This window comes from Carassius carassius, chromosome 43 (genome assembly GCF_963082965.1).
Source record: "Carassius carassius chromosome 43, fCarCar2.1, whole genome shotgun sequence".
Taxonomy (NCBI): Eukaryota; Metazoa; Chordata; class Actinopteri; order Cypriniformes; family Cyprinidae; genus Carassius; species Carassius carassius.
Genome location: NC_081797.1, coordinates 4,552,939 through 4,576,890, shown reverse-complemented (window position 1 = coordinate 4,576,890; position 23,952 = coordinate 4,552,939). Strand labels below are relative to the sequence as shown.

General features: G+C 35.8%; 1 protein-coding gene and 2 long non-coding RNA genes across 3 annotated transcripts in view; 1 reads left to right on the top strand and 2 right to left on the bottom strand.

The window, feature by feature from the left end:
* The window catches only part of appl2 (adaptor protein, phosphotyrosine interaction, PH domain and leucine zipper containing 2), a 15,921-nt gene extending 13,748 nt beyond the window's left edge, over window positions 1-2,173 (top strand). Inside the window, exon 21 of the mRNA XM_059535893.1 lies at window positions 1,540-2,173. Coding sequence (XP_059391876.1) covers window positions 1,540-1,671 — 132 coding nt within the window. The 3' untranslated portion in view covers window positions 1,672-2,173. The remainder of the gene's footprint in view (window positions 1-1,539) is intronic.
* Window positions 2,174-5,834: 3,661 nt separating this feature from the next.
* Window positions 5,835-11,008, bottom strand: LOC132124892 (uncharacterized). The gene is made up of 5 exons (XR_009426807.1): window positions 10,743-11,008; window positions 9,373-9,461; window positions 8,336-8,459; window positions 6,221-7,481; window positions 5,835-5,990 (listed from the first exon to the last, which is right to left on the bottom strand). It is a non-coding gene; the product is annotated as an uncharacterized LOC132124892 (long non-coding RNA).
* Window positions 11,009-14,647: 3,639 nt separating this feature from the next.
* On the bottom strand, window positions 14,648-18,283 carry LOC132124882 (uncharacterized). The gene is made up of 3 exons (XR_009426803.1): window positions 18,219-18,283; window positions 17,969-18,038; window positions 14,648-15,274 (listed from the first exon to the last, which is right to left on the bottom strand). It is a non-coding gene; the product is annotated as an uncharacterized LOC132124882 (long non-coding RNA).
* Between the last annotated feature and the right edge of the window lie 5,669 nt (window positions 18,284-23,952).

The following is a 23,952-nucleotide window of genomic DNA, read 5'->3' as shown; positions in this document are numbered from 1 at the left end:
TATATATATATATACACACATATACATTAGGGGTGTAACGGTTCACAAAATTCACGGTTCGGTTCGATACAATACACTGGTGTCACGGTTCGGTACGTTTTAGATACAGCAAAAAGAAAAAATTGGCAGATAAATTTCCTTGATTTTTTAAAAATATTTTATTTATTAAAACTAACAAATTATGTTTTTTTTTTTTTTTTTTACGTTGAACAATGATGGAGCTGTTCTTTACCCATCTTCTATGGTGTTTTCTTAGCAGCATACTGTATAAAACAAAAACAGCTCCTTATGAAAAAAAATGAAAATGTTACATTAGTTATGAACAAATACAAAGATGTAACTTTTTATATGGAACTCTATAACTTTTATATTGAGTGTGTTTTGACTCAATTGGTTCTCTATAGGGCTTATGTTTTTTGGAACAAAGCAGGAATTACGGTCTGTCTGAAATGGGCTTGTGAAGGAATATTGTAACAGCCGGGGCTCTATTACATTAAGCATGTTCTTAAAACCTACGTTTTTCACTACAAAGTAGTTACAGGGAATCCAACGTGCACCCAAACACCAGACCTGTTGGTTATTGGAGGATCTTCTATTTCTGGTCTGTTAAACGCATTGGCCATTTTGCAACGAGACTTCAGCGCGTACTGATTGAGCGAGCGCCTGACTGAGTAGCCTAACATAAACATATAAGTTGGTGTTTTTTTCTTCTTCAGGGGTGTCAGAGGCGTTGCCTGTTATGTCGTTTTGGGTTATTGGGCTACCTTGTTGAACGCATATCATTATATTTCACAATTTTTTTTATTTTCCAAATATAATTAATTAGTCCAACGAACCGTTCGGTCCATAATGCGTACCGCGTACCGAACCGAAAGCCTCGTACCGAACGGTTCAATACGAATACGCGTATCGTTACACCCCTAATATAGACATATATATATATATATATATATATATATATATATATATATATATATATATACACACACACACAGACACACACTTTGAAATACCATATTAATACCACATTAAATCAAAAATTTTAAATATTTAAAAAAATATAAACAATATCTAGAATGTCATTGTACTATATTTAATGTATTAATAACCATTAATATTCATATATGTATATTCATATGTATTAATCTAATTTTTTATCAATAGTGATAAAATATAATTTAGATTTTTTTGAATTTGAGATTTCGACACCATCTGAAATCAAAATAATTAAGCTTTGCATTGAAGTATGGTTTATTATGTTATGACAATATTTGGCTGAGATACAACTATTAACAAGAATATCTAAATATTGAGAAAATCACCTTTAAAGTTGTCCAAATAAAGTTCTTAGCAATGCATATTACTAATTAAAAATGAAGTTTTTATCTATTTATGGTAGGACGTTTAAAAAATATTTAATACTTGCTACATTTTATTCATAGGTTGTAAATATTTTTATGAAAGGATGCACTGATAAATGTTTATTTTTTTACGTAATTTTCTTGACTTTACCTCAGCGGTTGTCCATGTGTTCATCAGGACCCTGAAGCTCTGGCGCAGCTGATGAAGTCAATGCCCCTGACAAACGACGGCAAGTTTTTGCTGCTGGAGAGCGAGACGGGAGACGAAGCGGAAGCAGCCGGACCGGACGAGCAGGAGTCCGAGGCCTGATCTGAACACACACACACACACACACACGTTTCCTGCTGCTGTTCTCCTGTCCTCCCCCTCACATCTCCAGACAGACTAATGAAGGAAAGGCCACAGGTGTTTGAGTGAACATCGCTCATTCGTTAAGCTCTCACCCAGTTGTACATGCTCATGATGAAGGTTAAAGGCTTGTTTTAATCCATCAGACACAAGTTTACAAGCTAAAGGAATAATTCACCAAAAAATTAAAATTCTCACAGTTTCTCCAGTGAATATCATCTTGCGATTTGGTTTGTTCCTCATGCAAGGGTATTGCATGACTGAATATAGTGCTCGAGTACTCTAAACCAGTTTTATTATATGTTAATGGTACGTTTTGGAGTTCAGCAGTGTGAATTAATGTTTCAGTTTCTCTGTGTGGGAAAAAAAAGAAGCAACTCAAGAGTTCTCATTTTTGGGTATACTGTCACTTTAAGAAAAGTCTTTTATTTGCATCGATTGTCATTTAATCTTGATTACTGTTCCTTCCTAAAGTCATATGCGGTTTCAGCTACAAACCGATTTCTTAATAGTGGTTTATTTTGTTGCCTATAACAGGAAGATTTCAGGTTTCTCACACTACATAACCATGAAACCTGAACATTTATTTGCACTTTCTTACTCCCTGTTGCATCTGACTTTAAATGCTGATTTTTTTTTTTATATAATCATTTACATTCCATTAAGATACCATGCTTTTAATCAAGTTTTGCAAAACTGGTATGAATCCCAATTTGCATACTAGCAATTATATACTTTAGAATGCAAGTGAAGTGAAGTTTTAATATGTATTCATGCATGCTAATACTGCTTCAGAATGAAAACACATTTGTGGTGTTCTTGGTAAAATTTCTGAATGCATGAACAAAAACAAATTAATAATTTGCCCAAAATGAAAATTACCTGACAATTTGCTTACCCTCGGGAAATCAAAGATGAGTTTGAGCAAATGATGTAATGCTGCATTTCTCCAAATCTGATCCAATGAAGAAACAAACTCATCTTTGATTGCCCGAGGGAGAGAAATGTTCAGCAAATATTTGTTTTTTCAGATAAACTGTTCCTTTAAAGTAACTTAAAAATCTAATTCAGTTAAATGCTAATGCTTACATGCAGATATTGATTAAAAAAGGTACATTTTTTTGACTTGCTAGATGTGCTAGTGTGCAGATTGGGATTCAGCAGAATGCAAAACAAAATTGCATTTATTTCTCTACAGTTTTGGTTTTAATATTTTTTTAGATTGCTTTTAAAACACTAATTTAAAACCACTAGCATGAGTTTACTTCCTGTTGTCTGTTTACATTTGATAGCATAGAAAACATTAACTGAAATAGGAAATTTGGACCCATCCTGTAGATGAAAAAACAGCTGCATATATTTTATCATTCATTCTGTGGAAAAATTAATCTCAGGGTGAGTCTGGTAACAAAAGAAAATAATTTTTCAAACTTTTTTTTTTTTTTTTGGCGCTAAAGGGCTTTTTCCCCTCAGTATTTCCTTTCTGAGCAGAAATCAAGTTCCTGCAAGTGGTTTGCTAGTGAATAACATTGAACGGTTTACATCTATTGTGCTGGAGCAAGTGTTTCTCTAACTCTAATATGCCTCAGTAACCATCTGAAGTGTAACCTGCGATAAGCTTTAGCATGACGAAAAATAAAAACATTCATGAATGTGAATGGATGTGCAGCAGTTATTAGTGTTAGCCTCAGCTCTGTTCAGAATGTAAAACTCTAATAAAGCTTTGTGACCATTGAACAGCATCAGTACGGAGAAAAATGTGAGGCTTTGAGTTTGTCAGTCAAACACATTGCGATTGTGATTACATACACACTGAAGCAGGAGATCTGGAGGGCTCAAAACCACACACATGACAATCAACAGTCTTAGTTGTTCTTCTTAAGGTTGATCTGCAACAGGAAGTCCTCCAGATGGGGCTGATAGCCTTTGTCCACCAGTTTGGTCACCACTGCAAAAAACAAGCATAGACAGTCATTCAACTTACAAGAAAACATGTTTTTAATGCCCCTTGAAAATACAAAAAACAGCCTCTAATCATCATTTTAACTAGTATTAAAATACGACTGATTACATTGACATACTTGTTCACTAGTGAGTTAAATGATCATGTCATACCAAGTTCCTGCAATTGTTCTGGTACAACAACTCTTCATTCAAGGAAAGATAAAACACTACAGAAGTGTAGGATATGGACCGTTTGGAGGCGTCTGAACTCCCTGCAGGAGCACTTGGCTTGTGTGAATCTCTGCTGGAGAACAAGCTGTATTTGTGATGACTTTGTTGGCAACAATACAGTATTTATTTAGCCAGGTTTTCTAAAGACCGCACCAGTTGGTTAGTTTTATAGCAGCTCCTTGTCTTGCACACTGTGCATGACAGCAAAAATAAAGAGATGTTTTCGCGGGATGGGTGGTTTCATTTGCCACAAAAAGATGGCAATAGATTTTCAATAGAAGTCTGAATGAATTGAGATGCTCTTCAGTATGGATGGGCTGAATGTGACAAATCTGTAATGTTTGCACAATAAGCCAGAAGTTTCATATACATTTTCTGGGTGTACAGTATATATATATATATAAGGGGTGGAAAAAGAAAGCGGGGAAGAAATCTCGCCAGTCCTCTTGAGGTGAAGCCAGACGTCTCGGAGGGTCCACTCCATGTGTTTTGAGCTTCAGTAGGAAAGAGAAGAGTCTGTTGTATTTGTTCAGACAGCTGTCCGTAATGACGATATTTACCGGCCAGTCCACCTACAGACGAAACGTGAGAAAGAGAGAGATTACGAGAATATTGCATCAGAAACTGAAGAAATGAACCCAGTGGGCGTCTCTGACTTTGAAGCAGAGCTCGAGACAGTTCAGTGAGTCTGATGCATGAGGATGGAAGATCTCAGGGAGGTATCGCAGCGCAACTGTGAAGTGAGCCACCAGCTCGCTGTCTCCCTGAACACTGTACTGTAAGGCCTTATTGAGAATGGAGTTCAACAATAGCAGGGTCAGCAGCTCACCGGGCGTCTGACCACTGCCCAGCTAAACACACAAAAAAAAAAAAAAAAAAAAAGTGAAGTGACAATCAGCCAAGTATGGTGACCCATACTCAGAATTTGCATGCTAAACACATGCTAAACACATCGTGATAAGCATTTCCAACAGTAGTATGCTACACTTACAGGATGTCACATGACCAAATTATGCGGCATCGTTAATTCAGCAAGAGATGTCAAGATATAATCTCTCAGATGTTTAATTTGGAATCTGATTTTGTGTAAAAACTGCACTCAGACCTTCTCAAACAAACTGATCGCTGAGAGAGATGGCAAACTCTCCATCTTCCATCAACAGGAAATGCCTGAGAGTCTCAAAGTACTTCTCCATGAAGGAATAATCCACCACAGCCTTATTTACCATAGACACACTCAGGAAAGAGAGAGTTTTAAATGTACTTTTTTTTTTTTTTTTTTTTTGGAATAAAGGGAGTTCACATTAGAGCTGGATATTGCAACTGATTTCGCAATTCGATTTGGATTTGATTTGAAAATGTATTTCAGTTACAATGTAAACATTACGAAGTACCCAATCACCTAATTTATCAATTTACTGTTGTGTTTAATTTTTAAACATGAATTTGAAAAATCAGTTCAATCAATCCTTATTCAAACCAACTTGCCTCACAAAGAACAGGCTCATAAAAGTCATCCTTTCTTGAATATTTCTACGAACCAAAATAGATTTCTTCATGCCAAAGATATAAAGAAAAAATCTAAAATAAATCTCACACAAGAGTTCTTCATTTGGAAGTATGATTTACACAGTAAATGTTGAGATTTTAATAAGCAAAGCTGCATAGTTCAAATAAAGCCTGTGATAAACCAAAACGGTTTTTCTTTTTTGTCCCAGTTCTAGTCTACATACTGTTTATTTTTGTCCCAGCTCTAGTCTACATACTGTGTAATGAGTGGTGTTGTAACGGAGTGTTTCATGAGTACAGGAAGTGGCATCATCTCACTGAGCTGAACAGCAGTGGTGTCGGTGGCACAGTGCCGGGACGGGTCAGCAGGAACGACAACACAAACCCCTCAGTTTCTGACAGAAAGAGAGAACACTTTAGTGGGTCATGATGAAGGCAGCCGGTCCAGTACTCACTCATCAGACCATACGAGTCCTGGTACTGTGAAGCCAGGCTGAGAAGATAGCAGTACTCTGGACTCCCTTTAGGAGACAATCCCAGTCCCAGAACCCAGGCAGACAGTCCCTCATCCAGAGCGAATGGCTCACTAGGGGGCGCTGCATTACAACATTACAAATACAAACAATATTAAATAATTTACCACAGTGGATTCACAAAGTGTATGACCAACAGAAATCAAACACACACACACACACACACATATATATATATATATATATATAGAGAGAGAGAGAGAGAGAGAGAGAGAGAGAGAGAGCGAGAGAGAGAGAGCGAGAGCGAGAGAGAGAGAGAGAGAGAGAGAGAGAGAGAGAAAGACTATATATACATTATTACGCAAGGTTTCTCTGCATCTTCTGGTGTTGGTCAGATTTGGTTGGACGTCTGGGTCGGTTCAAACTCCCTGACACCACCCTTCAGAAACATGTTCACCAACCCTTATATGGGCGTCAGAGGCGTGGCCATGGATGTTAGGTGTGGAAAGGGGAGTTATCACTTCAGAAACATGTTCGCCAACCCTTATATGGGCGTCAGAGGCGTGGCCATGGATGTTAGGCATGGAAAGGAGAGTTGTCACTTCAGAAACATGTTCGCCAATCCTTATATGGGCGTCAGAGGCGTGGCCATGGATGTTAGGCATGGAAAGGAGAGTTGTCACTTTAGAAACATGTTCGCCAATCCTTATATGGGCGTCAGAGGCGTGGCCATGGATGTTAGGCATGGAAAGGAGAGTTGTCACTTCAGAAACATGTTCGCCAATCCTTATATGGGCGTGGCCACAGACTGCAGAGGAGTCTCTGCAAAGATGAGATCAGATGCTGGATGTTATTTCTTGTATCAGAATCAGACTCTGACTCATGGAAGCTTCTGAGAAGAGACACAGATTGTTCTTGCTCTGGCTGAGAACAGTGAGAGGGCTGGCTAACACTCTCACAGGACTTGGCTTCCTCTGTTGGCTCCTGGGCGGCTTGCTTTGGCACTGAACCTGTGCTGGCCACCGAGGGCTCTGTTGCGGTCTCTTCTCCAGTCGGTTGTTTTTCTGTACACTGGCTATCTCTCTGTGTCTCACATGTTTTCGCTCTTGAGTAGTTTGTGCAGGGATGTTTGACTCAGAGCGGATTGGGCCCGTGTTCTGCCCCGAGGCGGTGGAGCCTCCCAGCTGTACGGAGCTCTGTGAAGGGTGTCCATGAATACTAGCCTTTGGGTGACGCCTGCTGGCACCTCTGGAGTGAAGTGACCTAGTGGGAAGCTGGACTTGGAAGCATGTCTGAGTATATTAGGTACAGAGACAGACTCTAGGAATTCCATTACGTATTCACCGACACATATGTGGGAGGTTGATGGGTGTGGCTGCTGTGGGTGGGGTTTCTGGGGAGATTGCAGGGGTCAGATCCAATGTTGTGAAGGGAATGGGTCACGGCACCACTATAAGGGATACGTGGAGGCTTGGGAATGAAGTCAGCAATGTTGCTTTCCTCTGATATGAGAGCTTGAGCTTCATCAATGGCAGGAGGACAGGGAGGAACAGAGGATTCTGGGAGAACAGAATCTGCTATTTGCTGCTCTCGTAGATTCTGCTGCTCTGAGAGCTGCAAACAAACGAAACGAAAACAATTAAAACAGCATCACAGTAGGCTGAATTTATGATTTTATAGAGGAGTAAAAAGAACAGAACAAAGACCTCACTGTGTAGTTGTACAGGGAGGCCCTCCTGATCTAAAGGAAACTTCTCCAGAAGAGCCTAAAGAGAAATCATAACACCTCAGAGATAAAGACTTCCCCTTATCTGTCACTTCAACACAAAAGTACTTTAAATCCATACATATCTGAAAACTATCAAGTACAACTACCAGACAATTAAGAGTCTAAGGAACTCGGAAAGGATGGTTCACAATCTGAGAACTGGAGATTTCATGAGACATAAGTGAGATTTTAGTTGTATTATTTCTTTAAATTAAAATTATACTTTGTAAAAAGTATAATATCACTATTACAATAGCAGAGTAAGACACTACACAGGTATTTACAAAATCTCTTAAAACGCAAAAAAGAAAATGGTAAAAAATATTATAAATATATTTTAATAAAAAGTTACTCAAAATAAAATGGCAAATAATAAGAAAAATAATATTACCATTGCAATATTAGAGACAGAAAATGATTATTGCCTGCTTAGTATATATTGCTCTACTAAAATTAAAAAAAAAAAATAGAAAAATATAAATATAATTTAGATTTATAAATATATTTTAGTAATATAAAATAGTAAAATAAAAAGATAACTATAAAGAAAAAGAATGAAAATAATAATCATTTATTATTAATCAGAACAATTGAATTAATGACACAAGATACTAAACAGGTCCTAAAAAATATTTTACAAAGGCAAAAAATCTAAATGGGCCAAACTCTACAATAAAAACTCTTAAATATGATATCAGACCTGTACATTCATTTGTTCTTGCTGCAGGAAGTTCACCCTGCGCTCATCGAGTTTCATCCTCTGCACCTTCCACATTAAGCTTTCGGCTTCAGATAACTGACTGTACGGAGCGATCAGATCCATCCTAAACACACACTGAATAATACACCATTTAATACATGTCTTTGATCTCTCTGGACATTTGAGTCATTTTATAAAGTGCAACAGTGCAAAAAAATCCTATTAAAATTCTCTTCAAAGTGAAATAGATTTTTATGGATAACATGAACTTTTCAAGACAGACCTACCATGAGCTCTGAGGGGGAAACGATATGCAGCTAAAAGTCAATGCAATTTCAACAAAAATGCCTTTAATTGCTTCATAGTGTCCTTAAGATAGTAACCTGTGAATGTACAACAGCACGAATTAACAAGGCTCAACCTAGTTCCATTGATGCACGCCAATGTTTTTCTTCTGACATATAAAGGAATGACCATATCATTAGATTTTTGTTTTTCTCTCTTTCAGATTGTAAATTATTGATAATATGTCTGTTGCTCCCCCTTTGTTTGTTTTTGTTTGAATGGATGTTATTTTGTTAATACAAAAATAAAAAGTTGTAAAAAGTTACAATTTATCTCGAATGCTTTATAGAATAAGTAGTTCATATCCTCATAAAAAACACAATCTTGTACCTTTGTAATTTTTCTTAAGTACTTCTTTCTTTGAATCTAATATTAAAACATTAGGATTCATCTTAGAGCTGTTTGTTTTGGTTCACAGCTCAAAATGTTTTACTGAATAAACTGCTCAAATGCCTGCAGAAAATATGAATGGGAAATAAATGACTGTGGGCGGTGACTGCTCCGCTACAGCCTCAATTGTTCTTTTCTCTGATTGTAATGTAAGCTGTGCCCTGCGCTTCAGCTGCTCCTCGAGGGTCTGCAGTCTCTTAGCTCTCGAGCGTAGCTGAACTCATCTTCCTGCTCCTTCCGTCTCGCAGCAGTTCGATCCACTGGAGATGGTTTAACTGACTGGTTATTAATATGCTCCTCACCTCCTGGTCGAGCTCCAGCTGCCGTTTCATCTCTTCGAATCGCTCTCTCTTCTGGGCCTCTTCCGCCAGATGCGGTGACACCTGGGGACCTGCAGGGGGCGAGAGCGAGAACAGCGGGGCGTCAGCTGTAATCTCCATTCATCTGCCTCTGTGGAGAGGAGATCTCTCTCGCTAGTCATCCTGATAATTAATACTTGACCTCTACGAGGAGAACAGTTCTGTGTCTTCCGCACGCGAAAAACATTGTTTGCTACACACTGTTATTGTAGTATCACTGAAATACTATTACAGTTTGTGTTAATATATTGAATTAGATTGATTTTGTCTATGTTTTAAATTTTAGTTTTTGTTATTTTAGTACTTGAGAATGAGAAATATTGCTTTAGTAACCAGTAGTTATTTCAAATTTAAGTAATTGTATCGTTTTTTTGTTGTTGCCATTATTAGTTTCATTTTTTATTATGTCTATATAGTTTTTTATTAAGTTTTAGTTTTAGTCATCTTAGTACTTAAACTAAACAAAAATAAAGAATGTTTAGCAACTAGTTTTGTATTCATAGTTGTCATACGTAGTTTAGATTATTTAGTTATTTTAGTACTTAAAGATAAAAAAATTATAATAATAAAATGAAAGCCAGCTTTTTTTTTATTATTATGTTTTAGTCATCTTAATACTTAAACTAAACAATGAAGTAATTTAGAGTCAAATTAGTTTTTTAGTAAATAATGTATTTTTTTTGTCATTAGTGTTTCTTAAGTATGTCTACATAGTTTTCTTTTCATTTGAGCTTTTTTAGTTTTACTTATTTAATTACTTGTATCTTAGTCGTTTTATAATTTTAGTAATTTTATTGTATTGTTTTGTCATTTTTGTTTTAAATATGTCTGCTTACTTTCTATTGCAGTTTGGTTTTAGTCTATTTAGTTTTATTTTAGTACATAAACTGAACTAAACCAAACTAAACGACAATAAGAACTCTTGTATTTGATTAATACTTTTAGTAATTTTATTGTGTTTTGAAATCATTTTTTTATTAGGATTCAGTTTTAGAATGTTTAGTTTTATTACAAATGAAAAAAAAACGTTGCCTTGGCAATTAGCTGAAATAATATGTTTAATTGATATATATAATTTCAGTTCATGTTTAGGTCAGGCAATATATATATACACACACACACTCAATGTGAACTTGCAGGCCCATAGAGTGTCCCATCTTACTTCATAATTTAGAAGGGTGCTATTTGGGACATGGAACTATGATGAAAGTCAAGTCTGGCTACGCACGACTAATTCTACCCAGACAGAAGCTGCTAACAACATCAGATGCATGTGTGTGTGTTTCTGGGTTTTGATGGGACAGATTTCTGACCTCTGATTCTCTCCAGGGTCTTGGCCGCTGACACACTGCCCTGGTTAATGAGCTCCTGTCTAGCCTGTTCAGTCCTCATGGCCTGAGAGAGAGAGAGAATGAAGGAAGACAGACTTCAGCGCAAAACAATAAAGCTGATTTTAGCCCAGGTCAGAGTGTCCTGATGAAACTGGGTTAATGGACCGGCTTTTAAAATTTCGTCTGTTGCCATGCCAACAGCACCGGCTGTGCCCCATTATTGGCTCTGAATTGAGGAAGCATACTGCAGACATAAACATTTAACCTGGATGAGCTATTTTAAAAACCTCATCATTGATTTACAACCTATTAACATCTCCAAAACAAATCTCCACAAATCATTTAATCAGCATGATGACAGGTGCAGTCTCACCAAAAAAACCTCAAAGCGATCCTGGGCACTGGGACATCTGACCTGAAGATAGGAGTTAGTCGTAATTATCTCCAATAAAATGTATTTTTATTTATTTATTATTACTTAATTTATTGTACATTGAGAGTACAGTTCAAATGTTTGGGGTCAGTACGATATATATATATATATATATATATTAATAAACGAAAATCTCTATGCAGCAGGGTTGCATTAAACTGATGAAGAGTAACAGTAAAGACAAAAAAAAAAAAAGTTTCACTTAACCATATGAAGCGGAAAACTGTTTTCAACATTGATAATGATAATACATGTTTCTTGAGCAGCAAATCAGCATATTAGAATAATTTCTAAAGGATCACGTGACACTGAAGACTGGAGTAATTGAGCTGAAAATTCGAGCTTTGCATCACAGTAATAAATTACATTTTACAATATATTCAAGCAGAAAACAGTTATTCTAAATTTTTATATTTCACATTACTACCGTTTTATTTTTTTTCATAAAATATAATGCAGCCTTGATGAACATAAGACACTAAAAACATACAAAAAAATCTTATGGAGCCCAAAGTTTTTAGCAGTAGTGTATATGAAGCATTATAAAGTGTTTTATTGATTTATAGCAGCTTGATCGTTGTCCCGCACACACAGACTTCATTGGCGATGTGTTTGAGGAACACCGGCACACAGTCCTCAGCATCCCGCGAAATAGAGTGTAGCCCTGTGTCCTAAACTTCTTATCTGAGGAAACGGATTCATTCATTTTTAAAGGAATTTTGCATAAATGACATTGATTTTAAGACTGTTATCACTTATGTAACTACACATTATAAAGATAGTCCAAGAAATCCATAATAATGCAGCAGAAAATGTATGCATTTAACCATCTGAAAATCCAACAAAATGAAAGCGTGAGACTGAGAAGCTCACCTCTGGAGGTCAGATAATCCTCATTGACCTCGATCATAAACTCTTTATGTACTCTACGTCACAGAAGACACCACTTTACACCCAGTCTGAGACAAACCTAGAACATTTCACAGACAACCACTGTTACATAATATACAGTATTATTAGAAAGCTACATTATAATGTGTACTAACTAGGCTAAACTATATATATGTATATATTTTTTATTAAACATACACATTTATGCATTTGGGACATGGATTTACACTAAAAAATTATACTTACTGCATGCTTTATCTAGAATCAAACCCATAAACTTAGCATTGTTACCAACATGCGCAACTATCTGAGCTAAATTAATTAATGAATAAATAAATGAATTAATTATAGAAACTTTTCAAAGCAAGGATGTCACAAAAAAATTTTTTGTTGATACTGAAAATGGATGAAATGACAAATATTAATATAATAATAATAATAATAATAATAATAATATTAAGTAAAATACAAAAATAAAGATTATAGAAACACATACATATATATATATATATATATATATATATATACACACATTTGTTTTCTTTTTTTCTTTTTTTTTTCTTTGGTGAAATAAGTTATGGGAAACCAATGAAATTACAAATAATAATAATAATAATCATTTGAATATTATCAGAACACTGACAGCAGAACATTTCACTTTTTTTTTACAAATACAAATAAAAAATAAAAAGACTCTAAATGGCATCAACTCTATAATAACTGACAAATGGATTCAACAATTTAAAGTTAAAATGTCTTGATGGATTTGTTTCTTAAAACACAGCTTTTCACTTCACAACAAGACATTAATCGATAGACTGGAGTTTCGTGGATTATTTGTGGATATTGTGATGTTTTTATCAGCTTGTTTGGACACTGATTCTGACGGCACCCATTCACTGCAGAGCATCCATTGGTAAGCAAGTGATGCAATGCTACATTTCTCCAAATCTATTCCTATGAAAAATCAAACCTATCTAGCCTGAGGTGTGAGTACATTTTCAGGAAATTTCCATTATTGGGTGACATCAAACTCATCAATGAGCCATTTCTGAAACGGAGCGTGAATGCAAATATGAATTCAGGGCTTCTACAGAGGGCATGATTATCAATTTTGTTTTTGGGACTTGACAGACAACCTCTAAGAGGGAAAGGGCAGTGTGATGATTCTCCATTCACACTGCATGAGAAGAATAACAGCATACAGGTTTGTTCCAACATGAAGGTGAGTAAATAATAGCAGAGTATCTCCATTGTGCATTTAAATGCCAGTCAGACACTACAGCATCTCACTACCATTTCATGGTATCAGTGACTGGGAAAATATAGGGTTTCACAAAAACCTCTGCGCTTACGTGACCTTCGGGAGATGAATAATAGTTAAATAAATAAAAAGAGAAAGGAGATGAGTTTCTCACTGTGCTCTTCAGCATAACTTATTACTGCAGTTACTCTGAGCTTCATTATACAGATACGATAACAGCTTTAAACCCTTAACACACACACACATCACACTGCCAATTACACAAACACCACCACAGACCTGCAACAGCCACCTGTCTACAACACTTCTGAGCTGAAAACAAGGTCTTCAAACTCCATGTTGTCTCTGACAGAAGTATTTCAAGCGTGCGACGAGGGTTTCTTTCCACAACTCCTCTGATTCCATCCACACAACACAGCTCTGATCAGCTCACACATAAAGATATTATCTGCTGAAACTCACTTTAAAGACTACATTTTTACTTTGCGTTGTCCTGATGTCTAATCATTATAACAACAGGGGCTCATCAACAGGGATTTTTTTCTGCTTACCCAACTTGGAAAGTTAGGAAACACACTGACTTAATTTTGCGTTTACATTTATAATTTAATTTGAGTAATAACACACATTTTAAGTGTTCATATATACTGTACTTCTATACAGTACTGTGCAAAGGTCTTAGGCCACTAGTATTTTCACCAACAAAAAATGGTTTTATGTCAGTTATTTCTCTCTTTTGCTGTGTGTCAGTAGGAAATATCAGTTTACTTAATTGTAATAATGCAGTGAGATTTTTGTTTGCAGAAAGCCAGTTCCCCACACTCAAAAAAAAAAAATTTGTTGAACGAAATTAAAAAAAATTTGAGTAAACTTTTCCACGAAGTTTAATTACATTTTCCAAACAATATCGAATTAGTTTGAAACGATTTGTTGTAATCTTGTTGTATAAACTTAAATTCTTTTAGTCAAGACTACAAAAAGAAAATTGGTCATTCCTACTAGATTAAGTTTTGCCATGCCTCATAGAGAACATTTTGTCAGGTTAACTACTCTGAATTTTATCATGCCTACTATATAAAATAATGCCATGTTAACTACATTCAATTTGGTCATGTCTAACAATGCAATGTCAACTACAAACATTTTTGTACTGCATACTAGAAAGTTTTTTAATCATTACACATCTTGACTCTCCAGTTACTTCCAAATGAAAGTCAAATACTTGTGTTCTATTAATTTAAAACCTTTTTAATGTATACCTATAGTCTACTGTGAAGAAAGTCAATATGTTAGTCAATTCATTTTGTAAAAATCTGTATTTAAAACATGAGCACATTTAACCTTGCGTGTCTTCTTGCTTAAAACTGCAAATATGGCAATTAAACATGCTCACTAAGTTAAAACATGACAATGCAAATAAAACATGAGCATATAAGAAAACAACAAAATTTTATTTTATTTTGTTTTTTTTTTTAAACATGAGATTAAATGAGATTGAGAGACTTAATCACCTCTGCTCATCGTGCAAAAATTCAGGCACAACAAAAACACATGAGCATACAAGGAAATAAAACACAGCGTTCACAAAGGGATCCTCAAACACCGCACACCTAAGTGAAGAGTTTAGTTTTCTGCGCCTGTGCTTTGGCAGACAATTTACGCGAGTCCCGCTCAAGAATAATTTTTTGGAGCACCTTAAAAGTTTAATGAAACTCGTGGATAAGTAAGGTTTAAAAAGTATATTAGTCCAAGTAGCATGGCTGTAGCCAATGCTACATTACCTAAACCAGAGAGCACCTCCACATCTTCCAGCACAATGCCGATATCTTCAGGGTCTTCTGTTGCATCAGCAAATTCATGCTTTACATCACAGAATCCCAAAAAGGTCTTCTTGATGTCCGCTTCGGTTCTTGCATGGTTATCATCCTTTGGGAAAAAAAATACAAAATTGTAAATGTATGGCATATAAAAAAAAACAAGTTTAGATTTTTATACGGCATGTTTCTTTTTTTTATGAAAACTGCAATACAGCCATTAAGAAATGTGTACTCCGCTTGTTTAAAAAAAAAAAAAAAGTGAAGTGACATTCAGCCAAGTATGGTGACCCATACTCAGAATTTGTGCTCTGCATTTAACCCATCCGAAATGCACACACACAGAGCAGTGAACACACACACACACACTGTGAGCACACACCCGGAGCAGTGGGCAGCCATTTATGCTGCGGCGCCCGGGGAGCAGTTGGGGGTTCGATGCCTTGCTCAAGGGCACCTAAGTCGTGGTATTGAGGGTGGAGAGAGAACTGTACATGCACTCCCCCCACCAACAATTCCTGCCAGCCCGGGACTCGAACTCACAACCTTTCGATTGGGAGTCTGACTCTCTAACCATTAGGCCACGACTTCCCACTTTAGACTTGTGGACCTCAATGGAATAGTTCTAAATCATTAATAAATAACGGTAGTGTAATAAAATGCAATAATGTGACACTGAAAATACGCATTTTTGGAGAGAAACAACCCAGTTATTTTCAGTGAACAACTCTACTTCCACAGCACATTCATACAGTCACGAGCCATTTTAAAACAATGCTATGCCCTTCGGTCACCAGATCACAACCCAACCCAACCCCTTTGGCAGACTGTGTTCCACTTTATAAAGGAAAAGAATACAGTGCCTTTGTCAATATCACAACAATGAATAACTATGCTACCTTAAAATCTCTAACTATCACTCAGTGACTGTTTGAATTGGAACCCGCCCCCCCCAAAAAAATTCAATTCATTTAGATTAATGACATTAACAAACTAGATTGATAAAATCCAGATATTCTCAATTTCAATCAAAATATTTGAAAATGTAGTACATGTACGGACCAGTTTCAAGAGCCATTGATACTTTGGTAACACTTTAGAATAATGTCCATTAGTTAATGTTAGTTAATTCATTAAGTAACATGAACAAACAATGAACAATACATTACTGTATTTATTAATCTTTGTTAATCTTAATGAAAATACAGTTATTCATTGTTAGTTCACGCTAATTCACAGTATATTAAATAATGTTAACAAGCACAACTTTTGATTTGAATAATGCATTAGTAAATGTTGAAATTAACCAACTAAGATCAATAAATGCTGTAGAAGGATAGTTCTTGCTTAGATCATGTTAACTAATGCAGTTAACTAACATTAACTAATGAACCATTATTCTAAAGTGTTACCGATACTTATTCCAAATCAATATTACTTATTTTTAACAAAAACTGGGCACAATTAAAACAACCGTTGACAGCACACCCTTCACCCATTCTCTGAAAACGGTTAAGTTACTAAGCACAAGCTTTTTTCCATTTTCTTAAGAACAGCGCAGTCCTTGGCACCACCAAATTGGTGCAAATCTTTGCAAAAATACAGGTTTGTGTATGTTTAATTTTATCTATAAAATCATTATACCGTATTTTCCGCACTATAAGGCGCACCGGATTATAAGGCGCACCTTCAATGAATGGCCTATTTTAGAACTGTTTTCATATACAGGGCGCACCGGATTATAATGCGCATAGAATAGAAGATACTGCAGTCAAACGTTTGACTGGGTTTGCGTTATGCATCCACTAGATGGAGCTGTGCTAAACGGAATGTCAACATTTTGACAGAGCGCCTTGATCCATATATAAGGCACTCCGGATTATAAGGCGCACTGTCGTTTTTTGAGAAAATTAAAGGCTTTTAAGTGCGCCTTATAGTGCGGAAAATACGGTAGTCACTTTATTTTCAAACCAACATACATGGATGCAATGCCATTCACCTAAACAAGTGCCTTGCATAAAATAAATTACTTTATTACTGAACAAACGGAATGTAATTACTTTGTATGTTAAAGGTATAGCCTGGAATTAAACTGCTGTTTCTATCTGGCCAGAGGAGAACTGGCCCCCCGACTAAGTAAAGTTTCTCCCAAGGTTTATTTTCCATTTCTGTCACCAATTAAGTTTTGGTTCCTTGCCACTGCCACCTTTGGCTTGGTTAGTTGGGGATGCTTGACTGATTGCACAGACACTATTGGAAGAGAGTTGAAGTGGATGATGACATCACTGAATAATCAATGAACTGACTTTAGCTAATAAAAAAAAAAAACTGTCTGTTTGTTATTGTCCTCTTGCATTATCGACAAACTATTTTCCTGTTTAATAATGCTGCTTTGACAATGTGTATTGTGTAAAGTGCTATATAAATAAAGGTGAATCGACTTGACTATTAAGAACTGTGCTTAAGAAACAGGATATCACATCACGTAAACCTAAACCAGTGGCTGTGTGGAGTACAAAGGTTTAAAGTGAAGTTAACATCAGTCATTTAATTCATATCTGAGCTTTACAATTACTCAATATTTTAAAATTAAATATTTAACATTAACTCTTTCCCCATCAGCAGTCTTGATGGGGAATATCTTTTGATATTTAAACATACAAATGTGTAAATATATAAAAGAAAGTGTCTCTGCTTTTAAATTGAAAAAAAAATTTTAGGCGCAGTTCATGTCACGTCTTTTGCAAGGTCAAATTTGTTATTACTTGTGATAACTGTTTGTAATGAAAGATAACTCTATACTCACCAAATACTCCATCACATTCATCTTCATTCAGGTAGATGCTATGCCCCTTGAGAATGAACTATTGCTTGGTCTCCATGGTGGCATTATAAGAAAACAGACAAAACATTTTTTAAGTTTCTGATATTCATACATTTGACACCCTCCAATACACATCTCTGGGCCATTATGCATTACAGAGCACTATCTATATCAATAGCTTGTATTAAAAAGCAATATATAAAAAAAAGTGAAATAAAAATAATAATACAACCTGAGACATTGGCACCATCACATCTTGAATCTTTTTTTCTAAACACTTTTAGCAGATCAGAGAACCGATCCAGTTTGGACAGGAATTTTGGACTGTAAATGAAGGGTTGTGATCCGATGAAATACAGCATTTATCTGAAGACATAAGTTAGAGAGGTCTTGTTTATGGGCAATTCAGCAAAGAAAAAAAGTTTAAAATGCTACAAAGAAAAAAAAAAGTATTTAGTACAGTGTGAGGGTGCCAATTTATTTATGACAGAAATCATTATTGTCGATTATTCCTCGATATATTAATCGCAAGTAACAGAATAACATTAATTTACACATACAAGCGCTTGGAGAAACATAACGTTATTAGCTGCCTACACAGACATAATGTCGGTCCATGACCATAATCTAGCAAAAGAAATGCAAAAACTCCACTTACAATTACCGAAGCAGCGAAATGTAGTACTTACGTCGCTAAAACACTATTTGTTGTTTAAGACGAGAGACTCCGTGAACGCGGTGAATTCAGTCACGAGCACGTGAAGCGTGACTAATCTAAAGCCTTGGATTGGCTGCTGTGCGCTTTAAATTGGCATCTCAATAGTTTTAACAATGACTAGCGATAAATTAAATATAGATGAGGAAGACCTAAAATATACGTTTGAAACTTTTTTGTCACCCTAACAACAGCTGAATGCAGAGTAAGAATTTAAAATCCTAGTGGACAGTTTGGACATTTCTAATTACCAGGTGTGTCTTATGGCCCTGGTTTTATACATTAATTCATGGTACTGAAGGGTTTTCTGTTCTCTCTGTTCAGCAATTCTTCATGCTAACGTTCTTTGATACTTTTAGTAAGAAAATAAATATATATATTAAAAAAAATGTCTGCACCAAGTGCTGAATCCAGAAACCTAACACCAGCTACAAACGACACACTTAAGAGCTATTTTCATACAGTGCTTATAGAAAAATAACTTTCTGGTATGCAACAAGATGTTAACAAAGCATATTTTAATTAGTTTGTTAATTAAATCAAATTAGATGGACGGTGATATATTAAAAAAAAATGGCCACTTACCCATCTCACATGTTCCCTGCTGAACAATCCATCTGCATCCGTTTCCGTTGATGACGTGCATCCGGGTTAAGACGAACCAAAAATATTCTTGTTGACTCAATTAAAAAAAATGTTGTAAACCTAATTTTTTAAAAATTACATTGTTTATGTTAAATAAAATTAAGTTGAAACCATTTTTACCAAGAGTTGTGTTGTATGTGCTCATTTTAATTAATAGCAAAAATATTTTTTTTGAGTGACACACAGATGTGATCTGATCATCATCAGTCTGTCTGGAATAACATGAAGAAACAGAACAAATGGAGACAGACTCAATCCAGATGATCTGTGGTAATGTCTCCAAGACACTTCAAGAAACCTAACGTTACCTGCAAAGCTACCCGAAAAACAATGCTTAAGTGCACCAAGGACCAAAGCTTTTTTTAATGCATATTGTGGTCACACCAAATGTTGATTTACTTTAGTTAAGTTAATAGAAGTTCATTAATAAAATCTATTTATTGCATTATTTTTGACGTCATCCTCACTTTACAGCATTTTTACACAAGTGCTTAAAACTTTGCACAGTTTCTTGAAGTGTCTTGGAGACAAACGCCGTCACGCTCACACATACATGTCTCATAATATTTATTCAAGATGGAATTCGAGCTTAAGCTACCTGAGCTGCAGATGTTTATCCCGTATTAGATAATAAACATTATCCCTAATTAAAAAATAAGCATTTGGTGCGCATAAGAATACAAGAGCAAATCTTAATCAACCACTGCGCTACTCGCTGAAGTCCTGCCCTCTCTGTATTCATTGTATTCATTGGCTAAACCAGAGACACGTAACCGCTCTCTCAGTCATCTCATTGGATCAAACTTGACATACACAGGCTGTATGGTAATGACATATTTCTGGATGCTATTCATGGATGTATTATTTCTTATATGAGAGGCCACGAGATTTGCATAAATGTATGTTTATGTTTACATTCATACATTTTCTTTTCTGTATGTGATACACGTCCTTTAACTAAACATATTTTATTTCTCATTACTACTTTCCTTCAAGGTGACTCCAGATATTGCTGACAGTGCACACTTGAGTTTATGTTACTGTTTCCAGATAAAACTGTGAGTACACTAAATTTTTGATTCATCCCATAGGCAACAAGTCGAGCCATTAGTTATTTATGATTCCTGTAGTATTGTTTTGGTTAATGGCTCTGAATGCATTAATAATAATACAGTTGGATGAAATTTGACATTTACATGCAGATGCAGTTGGTCTTCTGCCAGTGCATAAGGCTGGTTCATTTCGCCCGAAGGGGAAAACAGAAAGAAGTGAACTTTCTTACAAGCTGGAGTAGAGTAGATGTCCCTGGACGCGAGGAACAACAACCCCATTCAGGTTCAAGCTCTCCCTCTGGCTCCTGTGAGATATGCAGATTCTTTTTTTTTAATTTTATTTGTTTAACCAGGAAGGTCCCATTGAGATACAATATCTCTTCTACCAGGGAGTCCAGGGAGATGCTTTGAACACGTCCACAAGCTGCAGCTGTTTGTGGTCAAGCACTACATTATTAATAACAACAATTCCTTCTTTCGGTTTCTGAGCTTTTCTTAGACCGCTTCCAAGGGAGATTCCTTGAGTGTGTGCGGTTGGAGGGCCTATGTCTCCCTTTAAGGCACAGCAGAAGAAATCTCATTAATATCTGAGGGTGAGACACCACTGCAGGTGAATACAAACACAAACACCTGCCAGAGCGGGCTTTCCTTGAGTGATGGCTCTCACAGTGAGAATGAAAGGGCCCGATCTTCTTATTTTCCCAGTGTGTGGAAATCCGGAGCTGTTTTTTGAGGCTGAAGCCCAGTTGCATGGAATCGTGACTAAGTTAATTCAGCGCCCATGCAGGGGGGCCGCATGGTCTGATGGGATTAATTCGGTTATAGAATCATGGGTAGCAGAAGCTCTTATGAAAGAGAGAGTCCCACACATCCAGACTGGCTCTTTCCCGTGTTTAACTAGAAGACAGAGACTCATATAATTCTTATTACAGGGACTTTATGAACTTACATAAGTCAAGAGATATAAAAGGTGAAGGGTTTATATTTAAACTGTCTTCATTTCATCTGAAATCTAATAAGAGAGAGGTGTGATTAGATTTGAGTCTGCGATGTAAGTCGTGAGGAGATTTCTGATAATCTGATTGAAGTATTTTGGTTTGCCACTGACTCCTCAGGTCCATGTGTTATGGACTCAGGACTTCAGGTGAGTTGGTTTTGATACGGTCCCACCTTTCCTCCTCCACTCCCTGTTACAAAATGCTTTCTGAATGATGCTCTAATTTTTTTCTAATTTTTTAATGCAATTTTTCTACAGCAACTAATTTTAAAGGGATAGTTCACCCAAAAATATAAGTTGTGTTATTTACTCACCCTCAAGTTGTTCCAGACTTGTAAAGTTAAGCACCAAAGAAGATACTGAAGAATTTTAGGGGTAGCCATTTACTTCCATAACAAAAGAGAAAACAATTATTTGATTGACCAAATAAAAAGAGGATCCTGGTTTAATCCTGGAGTTGTAATAATAGCATCATATAAAAGCTTATTTCCGCCACAGAAAAAAAAAAAAAATTAACACCATTAAAAAAAAAAAATGCAACCCAGAAACCTGCAATTGTGAGGAACAAAATTAAGAATTGTGAGAAAAACTGGTAATTGTGTGTGTGTGTGTGTGGGGGGGGGGGGGGGGGGGGTCACAATTTTGTATAAGCTTCCATAGTTTTCAACCACAAAACAACCAAAAGTCATTCATTTTCAGTTAAAGTCACTGATTTCAGCGACTGTGAAGCTAGCTTTTTCAGCCAATGGCTTTCTAGTGTGGGCGTGGCTACAAAACAGAAACAGACTGACAAATTCACATTAACTGTGGGTTCACACCATAGACTGTATAAAAACATGGACGTAGTGTCCGTGACGTCACCTGTAGACTCCTGAAGTGTGTTTTTGAAGCCTAAAGTGTGTAGAGCGGGCTGTCGCCATGTACTCACGTGAAGGATGTGTGCACAACTAATAACTAATATCATCACGCTATAAAGGGGTTGCCTGCGCTGGGTGCGCCCCTCCCCCATAACTGTTCTGTCTCGCGGGGGGAGCTCATTTGTGTGTATCTGTGTGAAACACGCATAGGAAAAAAGAACGACAGAAAGAACGGCTCCCCTCCAGCCGCGACTCGGCTCCCATCGTTCATGTTTATGAGCCGTTCAAAAGAATCGGTTCGTTCGCGAACGTCACAACTCTAGTTCACACCAGTGGCGAGGTCAGAAATTTTAAACTGAGTGGACCTTGGTGGAATAGGGTGGACCTGAATGACTACTCTCAAATTACACAAATTTTACAATATAGGATAAAATCACTATACAGTTCAGATAAGTTAAATGTGATTGATTGTTAGCCAACAAATTCATGAATATACAACAAAATACTTTTACAAGCAGCTACAAGGAAGACAAATATAGATATTGTACAGCTATATGACCACTGTAGCAAGACATCAGTGTTCAGTAATTGTGTTCATTTTAAACTGGAATAACCTGGTTCACTAACTTACTGTGCCACGGCCAAATTTCTGACAGCATTATACTTTGAGAGCGATCAGATGTTGCTACATTCAGGGGCGAACCATCTTTTCAAACGTGGGGGACAGAAATTACATATACATATATATATATATATATATATATATATATATATATATATATATATATATATATAAAACATTACAATATAACATTTCTGTAATCTATATAGCCTACCAGTCAACAGTTTTTGAAGAGTAAGATTTTTAATGTTTTTATAGAAGTCTCATCTGCTCACCAAGCCTGCATTTATTTGATCCAAAGTACAGCTAAAAAAAAGGTAATATTGTGAAATATTTTTACTATTTAAAATAACTTTTCAATTCGAATATATTTAACCATTTTTCCTGTGATCAAAGGTGAATTTTTAGCATCATTACTCCAGTTTTCTGTGTCACATCCTTCAAAAATCAAATCATTCTAATATCCTGATTACCAATATTTAAAACCAAAAGATCAGCATTTATGTGAAATAAAAAGACTTTGCAACATCATACAGTGTATCATTCAAAATCTTAGAGTCAGTATAATTTATATTTTTTGGAAAAGAAATTATAGAAATGAATACTTTTATTTAGGAAGGATTCTTTAAATTGATCAAAAGTGATGATAAAGACATCATTTTACAAAATTATTATATTTCAGATAAATGCCGTTCTTCTGAACTTTCTATTCATCAAAGAAACCTGAAAAAAAAATCTACCCAGCTGTTTTCAACATTATCATTATTATTATTTAATTTTTTTGAGTAGCAAATCAGAATATCAGAATTATTTCTGAAGGATCATGTGACTGGAGAAATGATGCTAAAAAAATCAGCTTTGAAATCTCAATAAATTACATTTTGAAATATATTCAAATATAAAACATTAAATATTCTAGTAAAAATATTTCACAATTTTACTGTTTTGCTGTACTTTTGATCAAATAAATACAGGCTTGGTGAACAGAAGAGACTTGACAGGTAGTGGATATGCGCATTGATAATTGGCTTAGAAATCTATAACTACTGGACAATAACAAATAATAATGTTTTTTTAT